The 20,345-nt window shown below is 41.7% G+C and overlaps 2 protein-coding genes and 1 long non-coding RNA gene across 7 annotated transcripts; 2 read left to right on the top strand and 1 right to left on the bottom strand.

Annotated features, from left to right (window-relative positions):
- Positions 1-569: 569 nt before the first annotated feature.
- On the top strand, positions 570-11,291 carry MTIF2 (mitochondrial translational initiation factor 2). 3 transcript variants are annotated; one of them, XM_064146027.1, is made up of 14 exons: positions 570-776; positions 2,164-2,395; positions 2,889-2,994; positions 4,138-4,309; positions 4,816-4,976; positions 5,382-5,558; positions 6,026-6,165; positions 7,101-7,225; positions 8,173-8,377; positions 9,228-9,480; positions 9,781-9,921; positions 10,187-10,351; positions 10,540-10,680; positions 11,044-11,291. In XM_064146027.1, exons 2-14 carry the CDS (start codon positions 2,171-2,173, stop codon positions 11,211-11,213), a joined length of 2,181 nt encoding a protein of 726 aa, XP_064002097.1. In that variant the 5' UTR covers positions 570-776; positions 2,164-2,170; the 3' UTR covers positions 11,214-11,291. The 3 variants fall into 3 exon arrangements, with proteins under 3 accessions (XP_064002097.1, XP_064002096.1, XP_064002095.1); XM_064146026.1 differs by having other exon boundaries at positions 672-757; XM_064146025.1 differs by having other exon boundaries at positions 697-891.
- Positions 11,292-11,847: 556 nt separating this feature from the next.
- On the bottom strand, positions 11,848-14,012 carry RPS27A (ribosomal protein S27a). The gene is made up of 6 exons (XM_064146028.1): positions 13,908-14,012; positions 13,755-13,816; positions 13,277-13,331; positions 13,062-13,147; positions 12,272-12,403; positions 11,848-12,029 (listed from the first exon to the last, which is right to left on the bottom strand). Exons 2-6 carry the CDS (start codon positions 13,800-13,802, stop codon positions 11,880-11,882), a joined length of 471 nt encoding a protein of 156 aa, XP_064002098.1. The 5' UTR covers positions 13,803-13,816; positions 13,908-14,012; the 3' UTR covers positions 11,848-11,879.
- Positions 13,414-18,549, top strand: LOC135176735 (uncharacterized). Of its 3 annotated transcripts, none has more exons than XR_010302793.1 (3): positions 13,414-13,731; positions 16,289-16,456; positions 17,425-18,549. It is a non-coding gene; the product is annotated as an uncharacterized LOC135176735 (long non-coding RNA). The 3 variants fall into 3 exon arrangements; XR_010302795.1 differs by lacking the exon at positions 13,414-13,731 and adding an exon at positions 13,948-14,261; XR_010302794.1 differs by lacking the exon at positions 13,414-13,731 and adding an exon at positions 14,521-14,659.
- The last annotated feature ends 1,796 nt before the right edge of the window (positions 18,550-20,345 follow it).

Below are 20,345 nucleotides of genomic sequence, written 5' to 3'. Positions count from 1 at the left end.
TGTCAGTACTTGGCAGAAATGACCATCTCCCAAAGCAAGATACTAAGTGCAGCAAAACATGCAGTACCTCCTATTGCAAGCACGCAGAGAAACACTGGTGTGAGCTACTACAAGTCCTGTGTTACAGGCAACGCCTGTCAACCACACAGGGAAAATGATGGTTATTTCTTGTAACAAGCGCTTAGCAGCCGCCTGATGGAGATCGCTGCAGTAATGCCATTACCACACAGGCTCCGGGACTGAAGACCATCATAGGATGGGATTTGGGATTACCTCTGGATTCACAAGTGGCATTGAGGGAATATTATGGAATTTTCAGAAGCTACTTAGATGGCTTCCTCTGTTATTTATGATTGTAGAAATGACAAATTAGGAAGAGTCAGACGTGTAAAGCTTTCGATTGTGGGTGGGTGGGGTGACATTGCAAAGAAAAGTGACTGTCTCCTGGTGGGTAGGGAAAAAACCGAATGGAAGCGTATATATGTATTTCATTTAAACAATCAAACAAAACCAACCAACCAAGCAAAACCCCACCGCCGCTGAGCAAAACCGAAGCTCCCAGCTGAGGAAACGTGCCCGCCCTCTGAGGCGATTCCGCTCCTCCTGCGAGGGGCGGGTCTGCCGCCGCCAGAGGCTGCCGCTGCGCCAGCCTGCTGCCCGCCTCTCCCCCGCGCCCGCGCAGTAGCAGCGAGCCGCTGCCCGGCAGAGGCCGGAGTTGGGTACCGCCGGCGAGTCGGTGACGGTGGGGTCAGGCCAGGTCGGTCGTCGCTGCCCTGGTACGGGGGACAGCGAGGGAAGGGTATGGAGCGGCTGCGGCCGCGGGGAGGGCGGCAGCAGGCAGATCTCGGGGGCCTGACGGTCTCTTTGCGGTGCGGCCCCGCTCGCAACGAAGTAAGGCTGTTTCTGAGGCATCTGTTTCGTGTTTGTCTGTCTCGCCCCGAGTGAACGCATTTCGTTAGGCGGAAGGTCTGTGCAGGCTGAGGGCCGCTTTGCGGTAGCAGCCAACAGATGAGCGTGAGAGCGGTGTGGGCTAGAGGCGTGTACCTGGCCTGGGCACCCAGAGGCCCTGGCAGTGAGCGACCTAGCGTGGATTTCTCCTCTCTGTGACCTTATGTTAGTTGTCAGTGTATGCAGAGTCCGAAGGTTCCTCGGGTTTACCGATTCTGCGCCTTTATTTTTTCTTTAGAGGGGAAAAATCCAAACGCAGCAGCAGCCGGGTTGGTTTGGGATAGTTAATCCGTCATCTTCCTTCGGGTATCTGGGTATAAGAGGGCTTTAAAGGAATGGCAGCCGTTCTGAGTAGGCACTGATAGCATTTCACCGATTTAGAGCTGGTTGGAAGGTGGTACAAAGGCACCTTTGAGAGAAGACACAGATCCTGCTGCCCCCCCAGGACACAAGGCCACCAGCTTCACTCCACTTCCCAGAACTTGTTTTGCTTCTGGGTTTTTTTTCAAAGTGTAGACAACTTTATGTGTCCATTTGAATTGAATGTATAAAGGATTGCCCTTAGAAGGTACAGAGAGTGGCATCACTGAGCAGAATGACAAAATAGGCAACTGAGCAAGCAAAGACCAAATAGGAGACTGGACAGGATTATGAGCAATATTACTGAAACCAAGGTTTTGATGCCCACAATAAGATGTGGGACAGTCTGACGAGCATCTTGGAACGTGTAATTTTTAAGTCAGGGCTCAGCTTCAAAGAATGTCTCTGTCCATATGACAGCCTAATATTACTACAGTGCTACAGTCTTTTAGTGGTGGCACACGGTCATGTCAGAGGCCGTTTGCAAAGCTGTTACACTGGCCTAGAGCACTAGGTTACACCTGGATAACTGTCAGTAGAGGGTGTGGAGTGCAAATGAGGAGTTCCTCCTGCTGAGTGCATGAGGAATCGAGGAATCGAGGAATCTCTAAGTTAACCTGAAGTGGGGATTTTGGTGGTTTATACGAAATACAAAAAGTCATTGGAAATAGGTGAAAGATTTGTAAGTTGTGGCAATATTAGATCTACATTAGGATAATGGAAAAAGAGGCAGCACTTAAGGAAACTGAAAAAGTGGAACAGTTACCATGTGCCTTGTGTTCCTGTCCCTATTATCAAAGGAAGGAGTATATTCAAGCTTTGAGACTGATTTTGGTGTGTTCTCTGTGTTTTCAGTGAGGAAATGAATCGAAGGTTGATACTGAAGTTTGAAAATCTAGTCCAGTTACATGGTGCTTGCCAGCAGCTGCGTACTCTTTCCTACAAAAAAATTCACAGAGCACAATGGAAGCCTGTGCAGTCACCTGCACGTCCTGTGTGGTCTGTTCTCCTGTATCCACAGTTCCGGCAGAAAGGCAAGCTAGTCAGTGTTGCCTTACCACAATGCAGATGTCTGTCTACAAAGGAGGTAATTAACAAAGTCCAGTAATTTCTGATTTCATGTGAAACTTCCAAGTGCAAGAGATCAATTTGAGCATTTTAATTGGGGGGAAAAAGGCAGCAAGCTTTATTAATTAATATAGAGAAGTTAGTACAAATTTATAAGACAGAATGTACTAGTGTTGGCCTATTGTGTCACCTGTTGTGACTCCCTCTCAAATATTGATCCAAAGCACTTACGCCAGCAGCATCACAAATCTCGCAGGAGGGAATTACCATAAACAAAAATGGCAATTGTTGATTCCCCACCCCATGTTTTGAACAATTAAAAGCAAATACTTTTGCTTTTAGATGGTCAATATGATGTGTTAAGTCATTAATATATTGTAATTCATTAGTACTATAGTAAAAAAGAGATGTTAACATCTTATGGCTTCAGACCACTGTCTTTAATATTGTTTTTATTATTTCTTAGTCTATGCCAGCTATGTGTTCCTATGTATGTGTCTCATTCCATGTAGGAGACAAAGGGGAAGAAAAAGAAGATGCCACTGACAAAAGGTGAAGTGGAGATAAGGCAGAAGATGACTATTGAGGAGCTTGCACAAGCTATGGGTAAAGACATAGGTGAGAGCCTGGTCTATTGTTTGAGACTGAACAAAACACAGCAGTTAAAATTCATCACACCCCTTTCAGGAGTGGCAGAGGCCAAAATGCCTGCAACAGCATTAGTTAGTGGTTGCTAATCCCACTCTTAGCAAGGTTGATGAAGGAAGTGTTAGTAGACACAAAGGCATACTAAAGAGAAAAAAAGTTTGGCTATCAAAATTATTTGTCAAATGCAAAGAAGTCAGAACTCTATCCTGTGTCCAGCAGAAAGGCTTCAAATTCATGTAGGCTCTGGATGACTGTATGTTTCATAAGTCCTAAAATATTTTGAGAGGAAAATTACTGCATTCTGAAACCCTGTGAGTAAAGAATTCATGGCTGTAAAGTGAAGGCACAAAAGAGCTTCAACCCGTAATCCAACCCTTAGATATTCATCTGGGATCAGGAATCTTGGATTCAGGAGCGATATGTATTTTATTTTAACAATGACTTGATTAACTGAGAGCAGGCAGGACTTCCCTGGAAACACTCTCATCTTTAGGTGGCTAACCTAACACTGGGATTACAGAAGCAGGCCTATGCTTTTAACCCCATGAACCATTTCATCTTGAGCAGTTTTCAGTGATGTTTTAGGAGGGTTATTAGCATGTTGTGACTACTGAGACTTGAAATAATCTCATACCTGTGTAATATCAGTGCCTGAAATCTTTCACTCCGTCTGGGTGCTTCTGGCAAACTTCCTTTCAGGATTGAGGAGAGAGGCAGAGAAGTTTGTCATGTCTAGCTGTAAGTTTTTTAAATAGGTGTGTAATGATACTTCATTCAGCAATGCATTCTATATTTTTACTATCAAAGAAAGAGGCAATAGACAGAGATACCAAATTTCCTTCCTCTTAAGCTATTTGGTTTAAAGGAGTTTCAGTAACCTATGAAAAACTGAGTGAAAATGAGATTCTGGCATCTAAATGAGGCAGTAAACCATTCTGAATTAAGTTCTGTGCAAGTATGTAGTGTAACAGGAACTTCAATCTAACTGAAGGGAAAATGCATTGTGAATGAAACACTAGCAAGATACAAACTATTAATGGAAAAGTCTTAAATGTGTGGAGTGGATTTTTGTTACAAGTTTTTGTAGATATAATTCTTAAATGCCCTTTTCAGATCATATTTATGAAGCACTGCTGTACACAGATGTTGACCTTGATTCACTAGAACCAGATTCCATCTTAGATGAAAACCATATTAAGCTAATTGTTAAAAAGTCAGGAATGAAGTATAAATCAGCGAGACTGAAAGAGGAAAAAGAAAGAGAAAACACAGATGCTGTGAGAAGGTAAGTTGTGAACTGTCCCTTTTGGCTCTTTTAATCCAGTTTGAGTCTGATTTTTCATGTACTGTATTTCCTTTGTTCTGGTGGTTTGGTGATAAAGAATCATTTCGATTTGGAAAAGATCTTTAAGATAATTGCATCCCAACTGTTAACCTTGTCACAGTATACTCACAATCTGATGATATTAAAAAGTTGATATTTACTATTTTGATTTCTTTGATCATAAAACTGATACTTATATTTGATTTGTTTTAGAGGAGCTTTTTCTGTGGTGTTTTCTGAAGAAAAGGCAATTCTTCTTTGCTATACTGTATTAAGTGATGCAGCAGTTAAGGCAGAGTACTAAGAGGGCTGGCTGTGTGGTGTACCTAGGATTTGTGATCACAGTGGTGTGAAGTTAAACCTCACCTGTTCATCACTGAGTTCTGGTAAATGCATGTTCATTAGCCATAGTGGGTGTGCAGAGAACCCTTAAATAGTTACAAAGCACATTATTGTTCTAATTGCAGACCCCCTGCAGACCCAGCAGTGCTAACCCCAAGGCCGCCGGTTGTTACTATCTTGGGCCACGTTGATCATGGGAAAACAACCTTACTTGACAGCCTGCGAAAAACTCAGGTGGCAGCGATGGAGGCAGGAGGCATTACGCAGCACATCGGTGCTTTTCTTGGTATGACTCAAGTGTGCATGCCTGTGTATAAAACAGTTTACTCTCCATCTTCCGTCATGGACCAACTTGCTCCCAGTTCACTGGGGAAAAAGGTTATGACATGAACATCTTATGTGTAAGCAGTGAAAAAGGAAATCATAACTTGTGATAACTGTCATAACTATATGGATGGAACTTCATGGTCTGCACAGTTAAGACTGTGTTTAGACTGTTTTGGATTATGAAAGTCCCAGGACACTTTCTGAGGAGTTGAAAGCACCATGCCAACAGTTATCTGTCTCCCTAGAATACATTGTTGCCGTTATTTAAAAAGTCCTCCAAGGAGTGATGCTCGATTTGGAATAGGTCAAGTGAAGCTTTGTGAAATGCTGATTTTTAAAACGTGCTGTATGTCTGTGTTCACAGTGCATTTGCCTACTGGGGAAAAAATAACTTTTCTTGATACACCTGGGCATGCAGCTTTTTCAGCCATGCGAGCGAGAGGTACTCACGTTACTGACATTGTCATACTGGTTATAGCGGCAGAAGATGGAGTAATGCAGCAAACTGTAGAATCCATTCAGCATGCTAAAAATGCAGGAGGTATGGTATTCAACTTGGAGATATTACAGTGAGTGGCAGGCTCAGTACACAAAGTTACTATACAAGGTGTGTGTTAGCGTGCAGTGCAAATAGTGGGTACTTTCCAAATTTATTTACTTCTTAGCATCTTGAACCGGAATCCAGAAAAATTGGGAAGTAGTGCCTTAGGAAAGGTGTTTGAAAACATACTGAATATTGCAGTAATGCATAAAGATATTAAAATAGTCATAGCTTTAAGATTTGCCAAAGAAGCAATCACTGGGATGTTTTCCCCTCCCTACTAGGGTAACTCCTCCAGCTTACTTATGGTAGCTCAGGCCTCAAATGGCTGTTCAGAGAATAGGCACCAAGTGAGATGGTTTGATGATTAGTTCAAAGTGGTCATAATGTGCTCTAACCTTTCATTGCAATTGTGCAGGTAGCAGCAAATTCTGTTTAGGTTGCTAATACATTTGCTCTCCTTTTAGTTCCTCTTGTCCTTGCCATTAATAAATGTGACAAACCTGAAGCCGATCCTGAAAGAGTAAAGAAGGAATTGCTGTCTCACGATGTGGTCTGTGAAGAATTTGGAGGTGATGTTCAAGCTGTAAATATTTCTGCACTCAAGGTAAAGATTTGGTGGAAAAAAATGGTGGCATCATGGGCGTTCAACATGCGCATGCAGTTGCATTTTTGTTTGGCAGATGGAAAAAAAGACGCTTATTTTCCTACTGTTTGAAACCTTGCCATAAGCTAACTGCTGCTAGCTATCACCTGAATTATGAAATGTACTCCTGTTGTATTTTGAGGTTCAGGCCTTCAGCAACCAGTAATACCTTTTTTTTTTCCCCTGGAAGTTTCTCAGGTTAATCTTAATTGCCATTTCCTCACTGTACAAAATCTGTGCAAAATCAAGGTTAGTGGTAATGATGAAGAGAAAAATTAAAGAAAGAGTAAACAGATATTTTGTAACCCATGACTAATCACAGGAACATAGCTTTGTAGTGGTCTCAAATATTTACTGTCTTATCCTTGCAAACAACTGATACCTAAAAACTGAGTGAAAATCTGAAACATAGTTTTGTGGTGGATGGCCAAAGCAGCTTTGTCCAAACTGATGGAGCAGTATCTTGGCCTTTTTGCTGTCTTTCACAATGTATTCGAAGTAATCTCCTAAGACTTCAGGCAGTTTGAAGACCTTTTCAAGTAATGCCCTTACACTTAAAATAGGCATATGTAAAAACGGCTTCTCTGTTCATAGCACATGTTGTCCTAATTCCTGTAGATCTGAGTCTGCTGAGTGACAAGCTGGTTCATTTGATCTATTCTCCAAAGTAAAATGTAACTAGAATAAGAAGAAAACAAACAGAAAATCAAACCAGACCAACAGTTTTGTCTGTTTGCTGTCATGGAGTCTTGACAGGATGGTAGATGTCATAGGTTCCAATTTGACTGTCGAGGTTATCTTCTTGGATTTTATGTTTTTTTTAGTAAATTATAATTTGAGCACTTCCTTTTATTCCTGTTGGGTTTTTTTGTGTGTGTGTGTATGGTTTTATACAGGGTGAAAACCTGATGGTTTTGGTAGAAGCAACTGTTGCTTTGGCAGAGATGTTAGAATTGAAGGCAGATCCCACAGGTCTGGTAGAAGGGACTGTGATTGAGTCTCGCAAAGATAAGGGGAAAGGGTAAGTAATCTGCAGTCTTTACACCTTCAACAAACAACTTATAACAATGCAGAGAAACTTATGTTTATATGCTCTGTACCTCCATATGTAAGTTTAACATGGAACTTTTATTGTTGTTAGATAAAACTCTTAATGTTTTTGCAGTGTTTTGTAACTAAATAGCTGAAAAGTTATTCTATGAGGCTTGGGAAAAAATGTTATAAACTGATAGGGCAAAATTCATCATATCACTGAAATGAAATACTGTAATCACAGGAAATACTTAGAAATGCTAGAAGAGATGTAATTTTAGATGTCATTAAAAATAGGAATGATTAAGTTACTAGTCATATAATCATATAATGGTTTGAGTTGGAAAGGATCTTAAAGGTCATCTAGTTCTGACCCTCCTGCCATGGGCAGGGATACCTTTCATTAGACCAGGTTGCTCAAGACCTCATCCACCCTGGCTCTGAACATCTCCAGGGAGGGCACACTCACAGCCTCCGTAGGCCATCTGCTCAATAATCAGTATGCTGGTTTTGGCAAATTGTGTGTAACACATGACATTTTACCTTTTAAAATACTTTAGTTGTTTTGCAGATTCACTCTAGAGGTGTATTGTGCCCTCTTTGAACATGAATGAACTGAACTCTAGAAAGTTGTTTGGTTTGGGGTGTTGCTTTTTGGAGATGGAGTCTGTACGCAAGATCATTCAGTTACTGATTTCACCAATGCCAAGTTTTGTATTGATCTGCAGAAATGAGTGTAGCACAGATTTGGAACTTTTTGCAAGTCACATCAAAACTTCTGTTAGTGCTCTAATAAAACGTGCCAGCAAAATATTCTACCTGTGATTGATCACAAGTACATTCTGGTTTGTGTTTACTTAGCTACGCTAACAGTGAAAATGGGGAGAAGAGTCATTTCAATTTTGTCTGTTCATTTTCTTCTCTGCTCTTTGCTAGTCCAGTTACCACAGCCATCATCCAAAGAGGGACTCTGAGAAAAGGCTGTGTCCTGGTTGCAGGAAAGACCTGGGCAAAAGTGCGTTTCATGTTTGATGAGAATGGCAAAGCTGTAGAAGCAGCCTCTCCAGGCATCCCAGTGGAAATCATGGGCTGGAAGGAAGTCCCTTCAGCAGGAGATGAAATCCTTGAAGTAGAATCTGAGGTACATAAAGAACTGTTCAATGAAAAACTTAGTGCAGTAGGATGGATGGGAAGGAGCTAGGGAACAAACTAAAAATAGTGATAGCTTTTATTCTAAGTATCCTAGATAATCTGATGAAAGACAAAGTCCAAGCGTGGATATTAAGAGATCTGAGCTAGGTGTTCTCTAAGAGGAACAAAAATTTGCATATTGCCTCTTTATTTTCCACTGTCCCCATCTCTCCTTTGCCAAACTGTCCTCTCCTTATCTTCATGCATCCACAGCTCAGCCTGCTTTGCAATCACATGAGGGAAGCAGGGTGCCTCTGGAATTAAAGATGACTCACCACTGGTTCATGCTTTTGCTTCTCATGTTCATCCTGCCTTCTCCATCCTTGTTTGCAGTAATTGCTGTTGTGAATGCCTTCTGCTGGGGTACTGTGTGATGTATTCTAAATGTGTTCTCTTTCTGAAGGCACAGAATTCTGTTCTCATTTATATGAACATGCTGTCACCTCACCTGGAGAACAATAAAGTTCTTAGTAGTGTCAGATTTTAATTTTGGAATAAGTGGTTTCAGACAAAATAACATGCGTAAAATACAGCTTGAAATTGATGTTGCAAGAGATGGACAAGTAACATATGAAAGAATGAACACTGATTTATTCCATTCTGCAGTGCAGAGATACCACAAAATGGGCCTTGAGTTACGTTGTAGCCTAGGGAGGAAGCTGTTGTACTCCTCTGCTGTCCTTGCAGCAAAATCTTTGTTGAGTGACCTTGTAGAGAAAGTACAAAAGGATGGAAGTGCACTGATGTGGAGGTTTCTGGTGCAGTGCTTTAAAAAGTGACATGTCTGTCTTTCTACTTAGCAAAGGGCACATGAGGTTGTGTCTTGGAGAGCCTATGCTGAACAGCAGGAGAGGATGAAAAAGGATGTGGAAGTTATTGAAGCAAAGCAAAAGGAACACAGGATGGAATATGAGAAGAAGCAACAGAAGCTAGCCCATCTGACCTGGAGACAGAGGAAAGCAGTGCTGTATAAGTCCAACAAGCATCTCATGTTTTCAAAGCCGAAAGAGAGAACAGAGATGGATAAAAACATGCTGTCAATAATTGTTAAAGGTGTGCTGTTCTGTTCTGCTTACTGGTCTTGGGCTTCCCAAATGCTCAGTCTGAAGCGTAGCTCTAAACTATTAGCGACATTTGTATTACCAGGAATGTCATTTGTGTTTGGTCAGTTTAAAACTGGTCTTATCGTAGTTTGTTTTGAGAACAGACTTGTTAAATGTGTTTTAATATACTACTGAAAAATAGAGTAATAATGATAGAACGTTGTAAGAGTTTACATTGTATAGTGTGAAGTTGCCATGCTCTTAGTTCCAAGTGTTTGACATACACAAAGCAGTGCATTTATATCCACAGGTGATGTGGACGGATCTGTTGAAGCTATTCTGAACATTCTGGATAGCTATGACGCCAACGATGAATGTAAATTGGATGTTATTCATTTTGGAATTGGAGACATCAGTGAGACTGACATAAGTCTTGCTGAAGCATTTAATGGTGAGCACGTGTATAAAAATCCATTTACAACTATGACAAAATTTACTGAAATGACTAGGTCTCATTCCCTTTCTCTGAGGGCTTTTCTGAGTCATTTGTTGTGATACAAGGTCAGTAGCAGTTAATGTGCAATAGTGGGAAGTTAAGTCTCTCCCATTTTCTACCTGGGTTGCAAATTCAGCATGACAGAATAGGCCCAGCAGATACTTGCTGCTTAAGGAGTTGGCTCCTGCAGTCATTGCTTACTGTTTGCTTTGTTTGTCAGGTGTTGTATTTGGATTCAGTGTGAAAGCCAATGAAAGTATTAAAAAAATGGCTGCTAAAAAGGGAATAAAAATTAAACTTCACAGTATCATCTACAAACTTATTGAAGACTTGAAAGATGAGCTAAATAGCAGACTACCCCCATCAATAGTAGAGAATACAATAGGTGAGTCTTCATTGTTAACTTTTTGCTTCACAATGTGCTGTAAAGTTTATTCTTTGGTTAAGTGTTCCTATTGCATCAATTATATCTCTGTAGCTCTTCTGTTCTAAAGCTTGGAAAGTGCAAGAGTGTAGGCTTGCTTCTGTTACTTCCAGTTTGTTATTTTGTACAACTTCTCTTTTTTCTTTCAGGAGAAGCTTCTGTTCTTGACACCTTCTCTGTAACAGTAGGAAAGAATAAAATTCCAGTAGCTGGATGTAGAGTCCAGAAGGGGCTGCTAGACAAAAAAATGAAATTTAAGTTAATCCGTAAAGGGGATGTTATTTGGAAAGGTAAGTGTCATTACTGACATTAGGCACTGCTTGTTCCCTCTGAAGTTAGTGCAAAGTGTACACGTGATTGTAGGATGATCCCACATGGAGTTGCTGCAACTAGAGAAAAGCTGGAAAATGCCATTATGACGTTTTGCAGTCCTTTTTCTAAGCAACTCTAGTTAATGAAAGCAGGAGCATCACAGGATTCCTCTGAAGAGAACAGATGTCTTTCAATAGATGCAAGTGCTCCTACTGTCTACATTTTCTTGCTTCCATTTTGCAGCTACGACATGAAACATTAATTGCATAAAAAGGGCAAACTGAAGCACAGCTATGTTCCAATGTCAGAGAACTTTTATTTGATACACTTTCTCTTTTTAGGATCTTTATCATCACTGAAGCACCATAAAGATGATGTCCCTGTAATAAAAACAGGTATGGATTGTGGACTGAGTTTAGACAAGCATATAGAATTCAATATTGGAGATGAAATTATCTGTTATGAAGAGAAAGAAGTTGAACAGACAACTTCCTGGGATCCAGGATTTTAAAATACATTAACACAAAAGGACATGTATTTTTCCTGGCTAGGCTTGGGCTCTTTTTACATTAAAGCTTTCAGAGATGCACCTAAGTGTTGTGATGTTTGTAACAACGTTCTGCTTTTACATGTTGTCAAGCAGACAGCTTACTCCATTGAACAGGGGATGAACTACAATTCACTGCAGCCTGTTCCATGCATGTAAAACTATCCCTCTATAAATGCTTCTGTTGACTATTGGTTCTAAACAGATAAGCCCTCTTTCTTCCCCTCAGTGCTGCTGTACAGCTTCTCAGCATGCAGTTTGTATTTTGTTAGTGGGGCACTACCACTCTTTTCACCAGCACCAACCCACACGTAGACATGACTTCTGACCTCTCAGTCTGTTTTTCCAGATTAGAACTACTGTGCTGTCTACTCCTCTTAATGTTTAAAATTTACAAGGTTAAATAGTGTTACTTTCTCTCTGCCCTTGCTACCCATTATCTCCTTTGAAGGAGGCTTGGCTAACCAAAACCAGTCTTCAAAAGCAGTTCCTACTTGAAGTTACTGTGGGGCAGTCAAAATGCAGAGTTTCAGATTTTTCCTATCAGCAGAGAGTAACTACAGTGCTGTAGGCAGAAGAAATAAATCCTTAAGCCATGTGGAACTTCAAATTTTTATTTTTCTATTACATTTACTTGTCTTCTGGTTTATTGAAGCAGTATGTCAGACAGCACTTGCCACAGTAGTGTCTGTCAAAGTGGCTAGCCATGAAGACTCCAGCTCCACACTCCTCAGAGGGGCACTCCCGGCGCAGCCGACTGATCTTGCCATTCTCATCCACCTGGGAAGGGCAAAAACACAACACCTCACATATACACTCTCCATCTTTTAGCACTTAAGTATTTGTCTTCAGCAAAGTGTTTTTTTGTGAGTTACCTACATCAAACTTTTTGAGGCAAAGTTCAGAAAGTGTGCAAGTTGCCTTTGTCTTCTGTTTACCAAGTGGGACTTTTAAATACACGTGGCTACGTGCAAACTAGTGACTGATGAGAGCTAAGTTCCTGTTAGGTTACTTCTACACACCTTGTAGTACTTAAGCACAGCAAGCTTAACCTTCTTTCTCTTATGCTTGTTCTTCTTTGGAGTAGTATAAGACTTCTTCTTCCTTTTCTTGGCACCACCACGAAGTCTCAGCACAAGATGAAGAGTTGATTCCTATTTGAAAACACCTAACACTCACAATGCTTTCTCAAGACAAGAATAGCATTTAAACATTTTTATTCACAGAAAGTGTGTCTAACCTGCCAAGACTCTAAAGGAATCTACAAGGATTACTCACTGCAAATTAACAGGCTCCAGACAACAGTGGGCTACTGCATCCCAAACCCCACAACATTCAATTACTGTAAAATCTCTTTTAACAATATTCCTCAATTGCAATTGCAGAATTTCATAATCTAAGAGCCATGCTGACAACTAGTTGTTGCTCCTCCTTTCTAGGCACACTCACTGGCCTCACTGTCAAGACTGTACTCTCAGAAGGAGCAGTACTTTTAACATAAAACCTCTAAAGGAGGCCACTACAGCATGCCAAGTGCCAGGGATGACAGAAGGGAAGCTCTGTAAGTGGAAGCTATTAGAAATGTTCTGGGTTTTTTTTAATGACCTGAAACCACAGGCAAGGCTGCAGCAAAGATTAGCAAAGTGTTAATCTTTGTATCAATACTTCCCCACTCAAAAGTGCCACCCAACCCTGAATCAATTGTTTTCATCGAATCCACTTGAAATAGTTCATAGGTCCATCCACAAAGGTCATTCCGTTCTGACAGTAACAATTAGTTGATATTACACTACTCTATCCAGCTCTTCTTACTTTTTGAATGTTGTAGTCAGACAGTGTGCGTCCATCTTCTAACTGCTTGCCAGCAAAAATCAATCGCTGCTGATCAGGAGGAATGCCTAAGCGACATAAATCAGCATTAAATCAGAAATGTGAATCATGACATCCTACAATAAAATAGGCTGCTGCAGACCATCACATCTACGCACAATATACATCAATGCAACAGAGAATAATATTCGACTTACCTTCCTTATCCTGGATCTTGGCTTTTACATTTTCTATTGTATCAGAAGGCTCAACCTATCATGAAATAAGCATTAAAGTATTTTAGTTAGCCTAGAAAACACTTAAGAACCACAGGGAGCTTCACGCACACCACCTCTGCGGTCACGGCCATTTCGGCCCCGGTGAAGCAGTCAGCTCCGAGCAGGCTCGGCAAGTGGGGCTATAAAGGCCCGTAGCAGCAGCAGCAGCAGGGCCAGCGTTTCTCCACGCATCCTCTCTCGGTGCACCGCGGCCTACGGGACACGGGGCACCACGGGAAACCCAGGAAAACCAGGCGAGGCACCGCCGCCGCACGGGGCTGGGATGCGACCAGGCCTCGCCGTTCTGTGCTGCTCTGGGACCACAGTCCACGCCGGGAAAACTGGCACCGGCGACCGCTCCCCGCCCGCCTCCCCTCGCCCGCTGAGGCAGTGAGGTGATGGATCCGCGGCGACTCACCTCGAGGGTGATGGTTTTCCCCGTGAGGGTTTTCACAAAGATCTGCATGGCGAAGCAGGCACCTGAAGCGGAGAGGCAGTGAGCTGCGCTGGGGCTGGGGATGCGGGAGGGAGGCAGCACGGCCAGACGTGCAGCCGTAGAGGGAACACTCACCCAGGACCTGCTCCCGGAATGGCGGCTCCCCGAAAGAGCGCGGCGCCTGCCCGCACGGGGTTTCCTGCCGCGCCGGCGGAGGGGCTGGGAGCGCCGCACGACTACAGCTCCCGGCTCACCCTGCCGCCGCCGGCCGCGCCGGGGCCTGCCGGGAGCTGGAGTCCCGGCCGCGGGGCCTCGTGGGAAGCGTAGGCGGGGGCGAGGGCAGCGAGGGCGAGGAACTGCAGCTCCCAGGGTGCACTGGGGAACGCTCGAGCAGCGCAGTCGCCAGCGGTGACGCCGCGGGGCGCGAGCGTGCCTCCAGCCGCGTCGGCGCTGAGGCAGCCGTGAGGGGAGGGCGGCGCTGAGGCAGCGGTGAGGGCGGCGCTGAGGCAGCGGTGAGGGCGGCGCCGCCGGCGCTGCAGCTAGGCGGTGTCTGTGCGGAGAAGCTTTTTCCGCACTCCAGCTGGGCTTTGTGGCCACGTTTGGTCGGGGGATAGTTGTGGGTTTTTTTTTCAGGTAGCCATGTCTCCACAAGTCTGCGCTGCGGCATAAAGTGGTGTAACTCGAAATCGGTGCCCTGCCCTTGGTCCAGCCCTGTGGAGGCAGTTTAAGATACCGAATATGTCTGTCTCAGTTATGAGAGCCAGGTGATAGAACTGAAAAAGGCAACAGGGAAATAATATCCTTTGCAGAATAAGACTGAACAAGAACCGCACTTAGCTGGCATTGTGAGATACAGATGACATAGTGAGAGAAAAGGTGGAACTCAGGTGCGAGGCTGTGTCTACAAATACCTCACGTAGATGTTTTCCTTGTGCCATATTAAGTTTCTTTTTTCATCTTGTCGATTGAAGTTGTGTATGTTAACCAGTTACATGGATACTGTTGATACTGATAGAGGAAAAATCGAGGAGTGCTGGTAAAGGGCCTTACAGACGGGATGCACGTTTTGAAGGTGTCTGTGGCAAGCCATAAAATACCAAACTTTGTAGAAATGTTTGTTTATAGTAGTCAGTTGACAATAAAAACAGCTACTGCAGAAATGTCTGCAGCTACTAGCTGGAGATCTGTGATAGGCAATCTTGTAAAGGCCCAGGCTGGCAATGACTACGGGAAGCAGGAAGGAGGTAAAGGAGAAGCAGAGATATCCTGACATCAGCAATAAAGAGGGGTCTTCTGATCAAAGATCAAAAGACCCTGTGAGGAAGACTGTGCTGGTGCTCATCTCAGATAACCAAGACCACAAGGGTGGAGAATGGGAAAATATCTATGTTAATGAACTCTAGGAAATAATTGTAATAGCCCTACCTCTTATTATGAATATGCATGCTCTTGTAGCATAAACTGTGGCTTGTGCCAGCATGGGGTGTGCAGGATTGATGGAGCGATCCTGCCCGCACCCAGTGCTGTAATAAAACATACCTGCTTCATAACTCTGCATCAGTTTTGGGGTTCATTTGGCAGGTCAGTACTATAGTGAAGATTTCTGAGTTGGGTAACTGCTTGTAACAGATATCTTTCCACCTATCCATAGATATGGTAGTGCTTTGTTGCAAATGCTGGTTTTGTCAGGCCAAAATTGGACAAGATGGTCACCCTGCAGGATTTTCTCTCTCTGATCATGAAAAATATATTAAAAAAAAAAAAGGGGGGTAGTGTCATTAAAAATTAAACATAACAATCAAGAGGGAGAATATGAGACTAGACAATCAGCAATAGTGGACTAAGAGTTTGGTTTTTGAGATGGTGTGTTTTATTCCTGTTTAGTAACTTTGGAAGGCACCAATGGGAAAAGTTTAATGTTGCAAAAAAGTGTTTCTTAATCACCTGCTTAAGGAGATTATTTCAGTTCTTACCAAAAAAAAAAAAAAAAAAAAAAAAAGTTGGAATGGAATGGAATGGAATCAACGTGGTTGGAAGAGACCTCCAAGATCATCCAGTCCAACCTATCACCCAGCCCTATGCAATCAACTAGGTCACGGCAGTACATGCCTCATTCAGTCAGGCTCAGTTCAAAAAAAGAAAAAAGCATGCTCTGATTAAATGAGGAGTTAATTTTTGTACAGTTACTAAAAAATTTCAGCATTTTTGCAACTGACCCCAGTAGGAGGTCATGGGGGTTCTTGGATAATTTTAAGGAAGGATTTTTAGGTCATAACTTCTTCTAGCATTTGTTCATTTTCTTGTTTTATACGTTTCTGAAATAATTGCAGTCAGAACAATATTCTTTATATGTGGTGGGATTTTGTTTCATTTTTAATTAGAAGAGTGTTAGATTTTAATGTCACTACCTTGTCCTCTGCGTTTGGGAACATTAGTCAAGATCGTTGGGGGGGTTTTATGGTGAGAAAAGGGAAAGGTAACCAAATACATAATAATCTTGGTGTTTAATTTTTCAGATAATTCTTTTGGAAAACTGTCCCTGCACAGCATTAATTTGCCATCTCAGTCAACAGTGGATTAGAAAACCACCGGTTCCATCGGTGTGGGCTACAATCCTGCCTTAAGTCTCATCTGATCACAAAACACACAACAGAGTAATTTTCATGAGGAACTGAGCAAGAAAAGTAAGCACAGCAAAAATATAGTAACAAATATTCAAACCTAAAATTGTCATTCAACTCCCATTCCAGCCTGTTAAATTATTTTGGACTCAGCGTTTGTAATGTAGACTGAGTAAAAGCTTTTCCTTCAGGGGGTTGAACTGTGCGTTCTCATGTTTTTCAGTGTTGCCACAAGGATGAGGGTCACAGTGTTACATTTGACACCCCATCTAGCTTGCCCTTAACACACAGGTTCAGTCTGTGCTGTACAGCCCTTGGGGCAATCCTGACGCTGAGAGTATCACTGCAGTCACTGTGCGTATTTCCATCACGGCCTGTAGCCTGCAGCCTCAGCACTAAGTGCTTAGAACACACAAAAATAAACGAAAGTCCTACTTTGTAGTGAGGTTTCTAAGTTTTCAGAGGGTGTTTTTTTTTAATAATGCCAGACACAGCAGCACAAGTTCTCCAAGTAGCATGAACGCTAGCCAAGGGCAGACAGCTGCAACAAACCGTACGGGCAGCAAATGCCAGGGCCTGAAACTACTCTTCAGATAGACTGGAGTCAGTCAGGGAAAATGTGTAAATTTAAAGATAATACTCCTGAAAATTAGATTTTTCTGGATCAATGGATGGTTATTTGCATCTATTGTGCATCTCTTGGACTCCAATAAACTGCTGTTGACGTTAGTGCCTGCCCCAGTCATTCTCTCGCTCTTATGGGTGTCAGAACTGATTTTGAGTGCAAGTGGGGATTTTGACCTTTAAACTTTTTTAATTAAACACTGATTTTCTTAACAGTTTTTAATTTGATCAGTTTGATTAGCTTTTTTTTTCTCCATTTATTTACTCAGTTTTAGGATTTATAATCCATCTATAGAGACAGTTAATAATTTGTACAGTATGCTTAATATGAATAGCACAAAGCTTATGAATGCAAATGCAGAATCTGTACATGCAATGTTTCATTGTTTTTGTTTGTTTTTTCTTAGATACATTGGAGCAGGTTATCCTAAATGACAGTGTCTGCACTTTGGAGGACTAAAATAAGATGGTACTTGCTTGTGTAGAAAATAAGCATTAAAAGTTATCTCAGGAAATGCTGCTGATTCTCACCTCACAGGGTGGACTCCTTGAAAATTCGATGCTGGAAGATGAAAAAGGTGAGAGGATGATAATGGAACCTGTTTTCTGGTACTTTTTCTGTGTAACAATAGAGGGAGCTCTTACAGCAGTCAAGCGGGGAAGCCGCCTTGCTCTTTGTATGAACCATAGTAAATACTGGGCATGCAGAAACAGTGCTGAGAATTATTCTACCATCAAGTATCAGTCCCTTTTATTACGTCCGTGTGAGAATGTGTGCATGTTTGTGTTTTGTTTAACTGAAGATATGTTCTCCGTGTACAGGAAAATTGGTGTGTTGTACTCTGGAATGTTATGGTATGGTAACTGCATATACTTTCCATCCTGTTACCTTCAGTATATCACCTGTCCTTTAGTATAGTACACGTCTTTCCATTTTCTTGTGGTTTTGTTTGTTTGTTTGTGTGGGTTTGGATTTTTTTTGTTTGTTGTTGTTTTTTAACGGTAACTCAAGATAATGTAACAAATCCTGCTAAAATACAACAAATGTCCACTTAGAACAAACTTAGGTTTCAATTACATGCATTCACCTACTCTAGATTGCTGTGGGAAGTGTGTAACTTGAGGACTATATTATACTGTAAGAGCCAGTGTAGGAACGTAGCTTAGAGTGATAGCTAAGAGACAGAGAAAGGAAGATGTCCAATTACAGTCCTACACCAGCACATTCATTGGGTGCATGTTGGCAGAGCCTCTTTGTAGCTGTCAGCCCACAAGCAGTATGAACAGGAAGAATACTGAACATGTGCTACATGTTCCTAGATAATATATTTCTTTGTAATTAGTCTCTAGCTATAACTACTTCAGTTTAGTTTCAAGTTTAATATGTCTTGGTACTTTTAAAAAGCGTCTGGGGTATATTTATTATACCAATACCTCTGCAAAGTTAGGGTTCACAAGAGAACTTTATTTAAAAGAGAGGAATGACAAGTCTACAGATATTGTAAGTATTGTGTGGATAAGGAACATAGAAAGTTTTAGTTTCAACATGTATGTCCTGTAAATACAACCTGTAAGCTAAGCATAAGTGTAGAGCTATTTTCTGGCAGAAATTAGTGTTAAATATTTTTCTGTAGTAATGCCTGCCATTTGGTAGTGTGTTTCCAAATGCTTGTGATTTATTACTGCTCTGAAAGCTTGAAATGTATGCACATTTTGTTAGGGATACAATCTTTGTAATGAGCATTAGAACTTCTGCCTCAAGAACATTCAGATCTGTCAAAGACTGTCCGGTTCAGTGGTGCTTGAAGTGTGTTTAGTGCTGTAGAAAAAGGGTATGTTCTGTGACCCTGGGAAGTAAGGCCTTGCCAGGGTATTTTTGTAGTTGTCTGTGGATCACATCTTTTTTGTTTGGGTGCAGCATTTTCTGTACTTTATTGGCTATGCTGAGAGTGAATTTCTATCAGTTTTAAAGGTCAAAGGGCAGTTTATATAATCCTGTTTGCAGGAGAGGGGAGAAAGAGATTATACTATTAAAAAAATCTATCTTTTAAAGCCTTTATTTTGAAGAACATGTTTAGGAATAAATTACTTAGATGATTTCTACCTTACATATCATTGCATCTGAATTTTGGCCAATGCTCAAGTATATTTTCCCAGAATTACTGAGGTTGAACTACAAATTAAGAATGTAATTTACTCTTTGAGTAAATTTTTTGCTGTTCATATTACTGAAATTAATGTAATCCTGCCAAACATAGAATCACAGAATCATTGTTTTGCTTGGAAAAGACCTCAAGATCATCAAGTCTAACCATCAACTTAACACCACCATGGCCATTAAACTGTGTCCCAAAGCACCATATCTACATGTTTCTTGAATACCTCCAGGGACAGTGACTCCAGCACCTCCCTGGGCAGACTGCTCCAATGCCTGACCACTCTGCAAAGAATTTTTCCCTATAATCCAATCTGAACCTTCCCTGGCACAATTTCAGGCCATTTACTGTCATTCAGTGTTATCCATTGTCACAGATGTAGAAGTTGGAAAGCTGTCTGATCACTCACTGGTAAGAGATTCTGAAACATTTTGGATACTGACAGTACTCAGATTCCTTTTTTTCCCTCTTATTTAATAATCAAACTCAGAATTTACTGTTTCCCCAGTGTTTGGCAGACCTAGATAATGTGGTGTGGTCCAAAACATAACAAAGTAGTTGTAAGTTTTGAAAGCACTTCAAAAATTAACAAAATTTATGGGTACACAGTGTCATGGTCCTCTGCAATTTATACTGCCAAGCCCTGAACAGCTGACCTAATTTCTGTAATTCCTTAATTGGTGTGCTGCACTCCTTCAAATGTGTCTCCCTTCACAAAGGGGAGCCACAGCGTTGCACCTTGATTTACTGAAAAAATTAGGCTTTTACAAGACAGGTGCTGAGTGGGATGTCAAAGGTACTGAGGTAAGATGAAGTGTTGTGAGGTTAGTTACACAGCCTGGTGCCCAGGACACTTACCTGAAGGAGGAGCTCATAAGATGGGCTTTCTGCTTCATGGAAGCAGGCTGTCTTAAACCCGATTCATCATTCATCTTCTCTGTTTAAATTAATTCATTATTCACTGTAAAAAGTACAAAGCCCATCCAAGATCCACTTCCCATGTGCATGCCCTTGCATATATAAGATGGTTTTGCTCCACCACCAACTTAAGAAAGTTTATTAAAGCCTTAAAGAAGTGACAATACTATTCTTATTGCATGCTTGTCTTTGTGCAATGGGATTTCTACATTACTCCAGCAAATTTTATGGAGAGAAAATGGCTGTACTGTAGA

This window comes from Pogoniulus pusillus, chromosome 7, assembly GCF_015220805.1.
Source record: "Pogoniulus pusillus isolate bPogPus1 chromosome 7, bPogPus1.pri, whole genome shotgun sequence".
Taxonomy (NCBI): domain Eukaryota; kingdom Metazoa; phylum Chordata; class Aves; order Piciformes; family Lybiidae; genus Pogoniulus; species Pogoniulus pusillus.
This window is presented reverse-complemented; position numbering and strand designations above follow the sequence as displayed.

Excerpts from the sequence above, each read along its gene's own strand:
- MTIF2 (XM_064146027.1), top strand. The coding sequence starts at position 2,171 with ATGAATCGAAGGTTGATACTGAAGTTTGAAAATCTAGTCCAGTTACAT. Across the intron at positions 2,995-4,137 it reads AGCTATGGGTAAAGACATAG|ATCATATTTATGAAGCACTG; the intron begins GTGAGAGCCTGG and ends TGCCCTTTTCAG. Across the intron at positions 9,481-9,780 it reads GCTGTCAATAATTGTTAAAG|GTGATGTGGACGGATCTGTT; the intron begins GTGTGCTGTTCT and ends TTATATCCACAG.
- RPS27A (XM_064146028.1), bottom strand. The coding sequence starts at position 13,802 with ATGCAGATCTTTGTGAAAACCCTCACGGGGAAAACCATCACCCTCGAG. Across the intron at positions 13,332-13,754 it reads GGAAAACCATCACCCTCGAG|GTTGAGCCTTCTGATACAAT; the intron begins GTGAGTCGCCGC and ends ATTTCATGATAG. Across the intron at positions 12,030-12,271 it reads CTGTGCTTAAGTACTACAAG|GTGGATGAGAATGGCAAGAT; the intron begins GTGTGTAGAAGT and ends TGCCCTTCCCAG.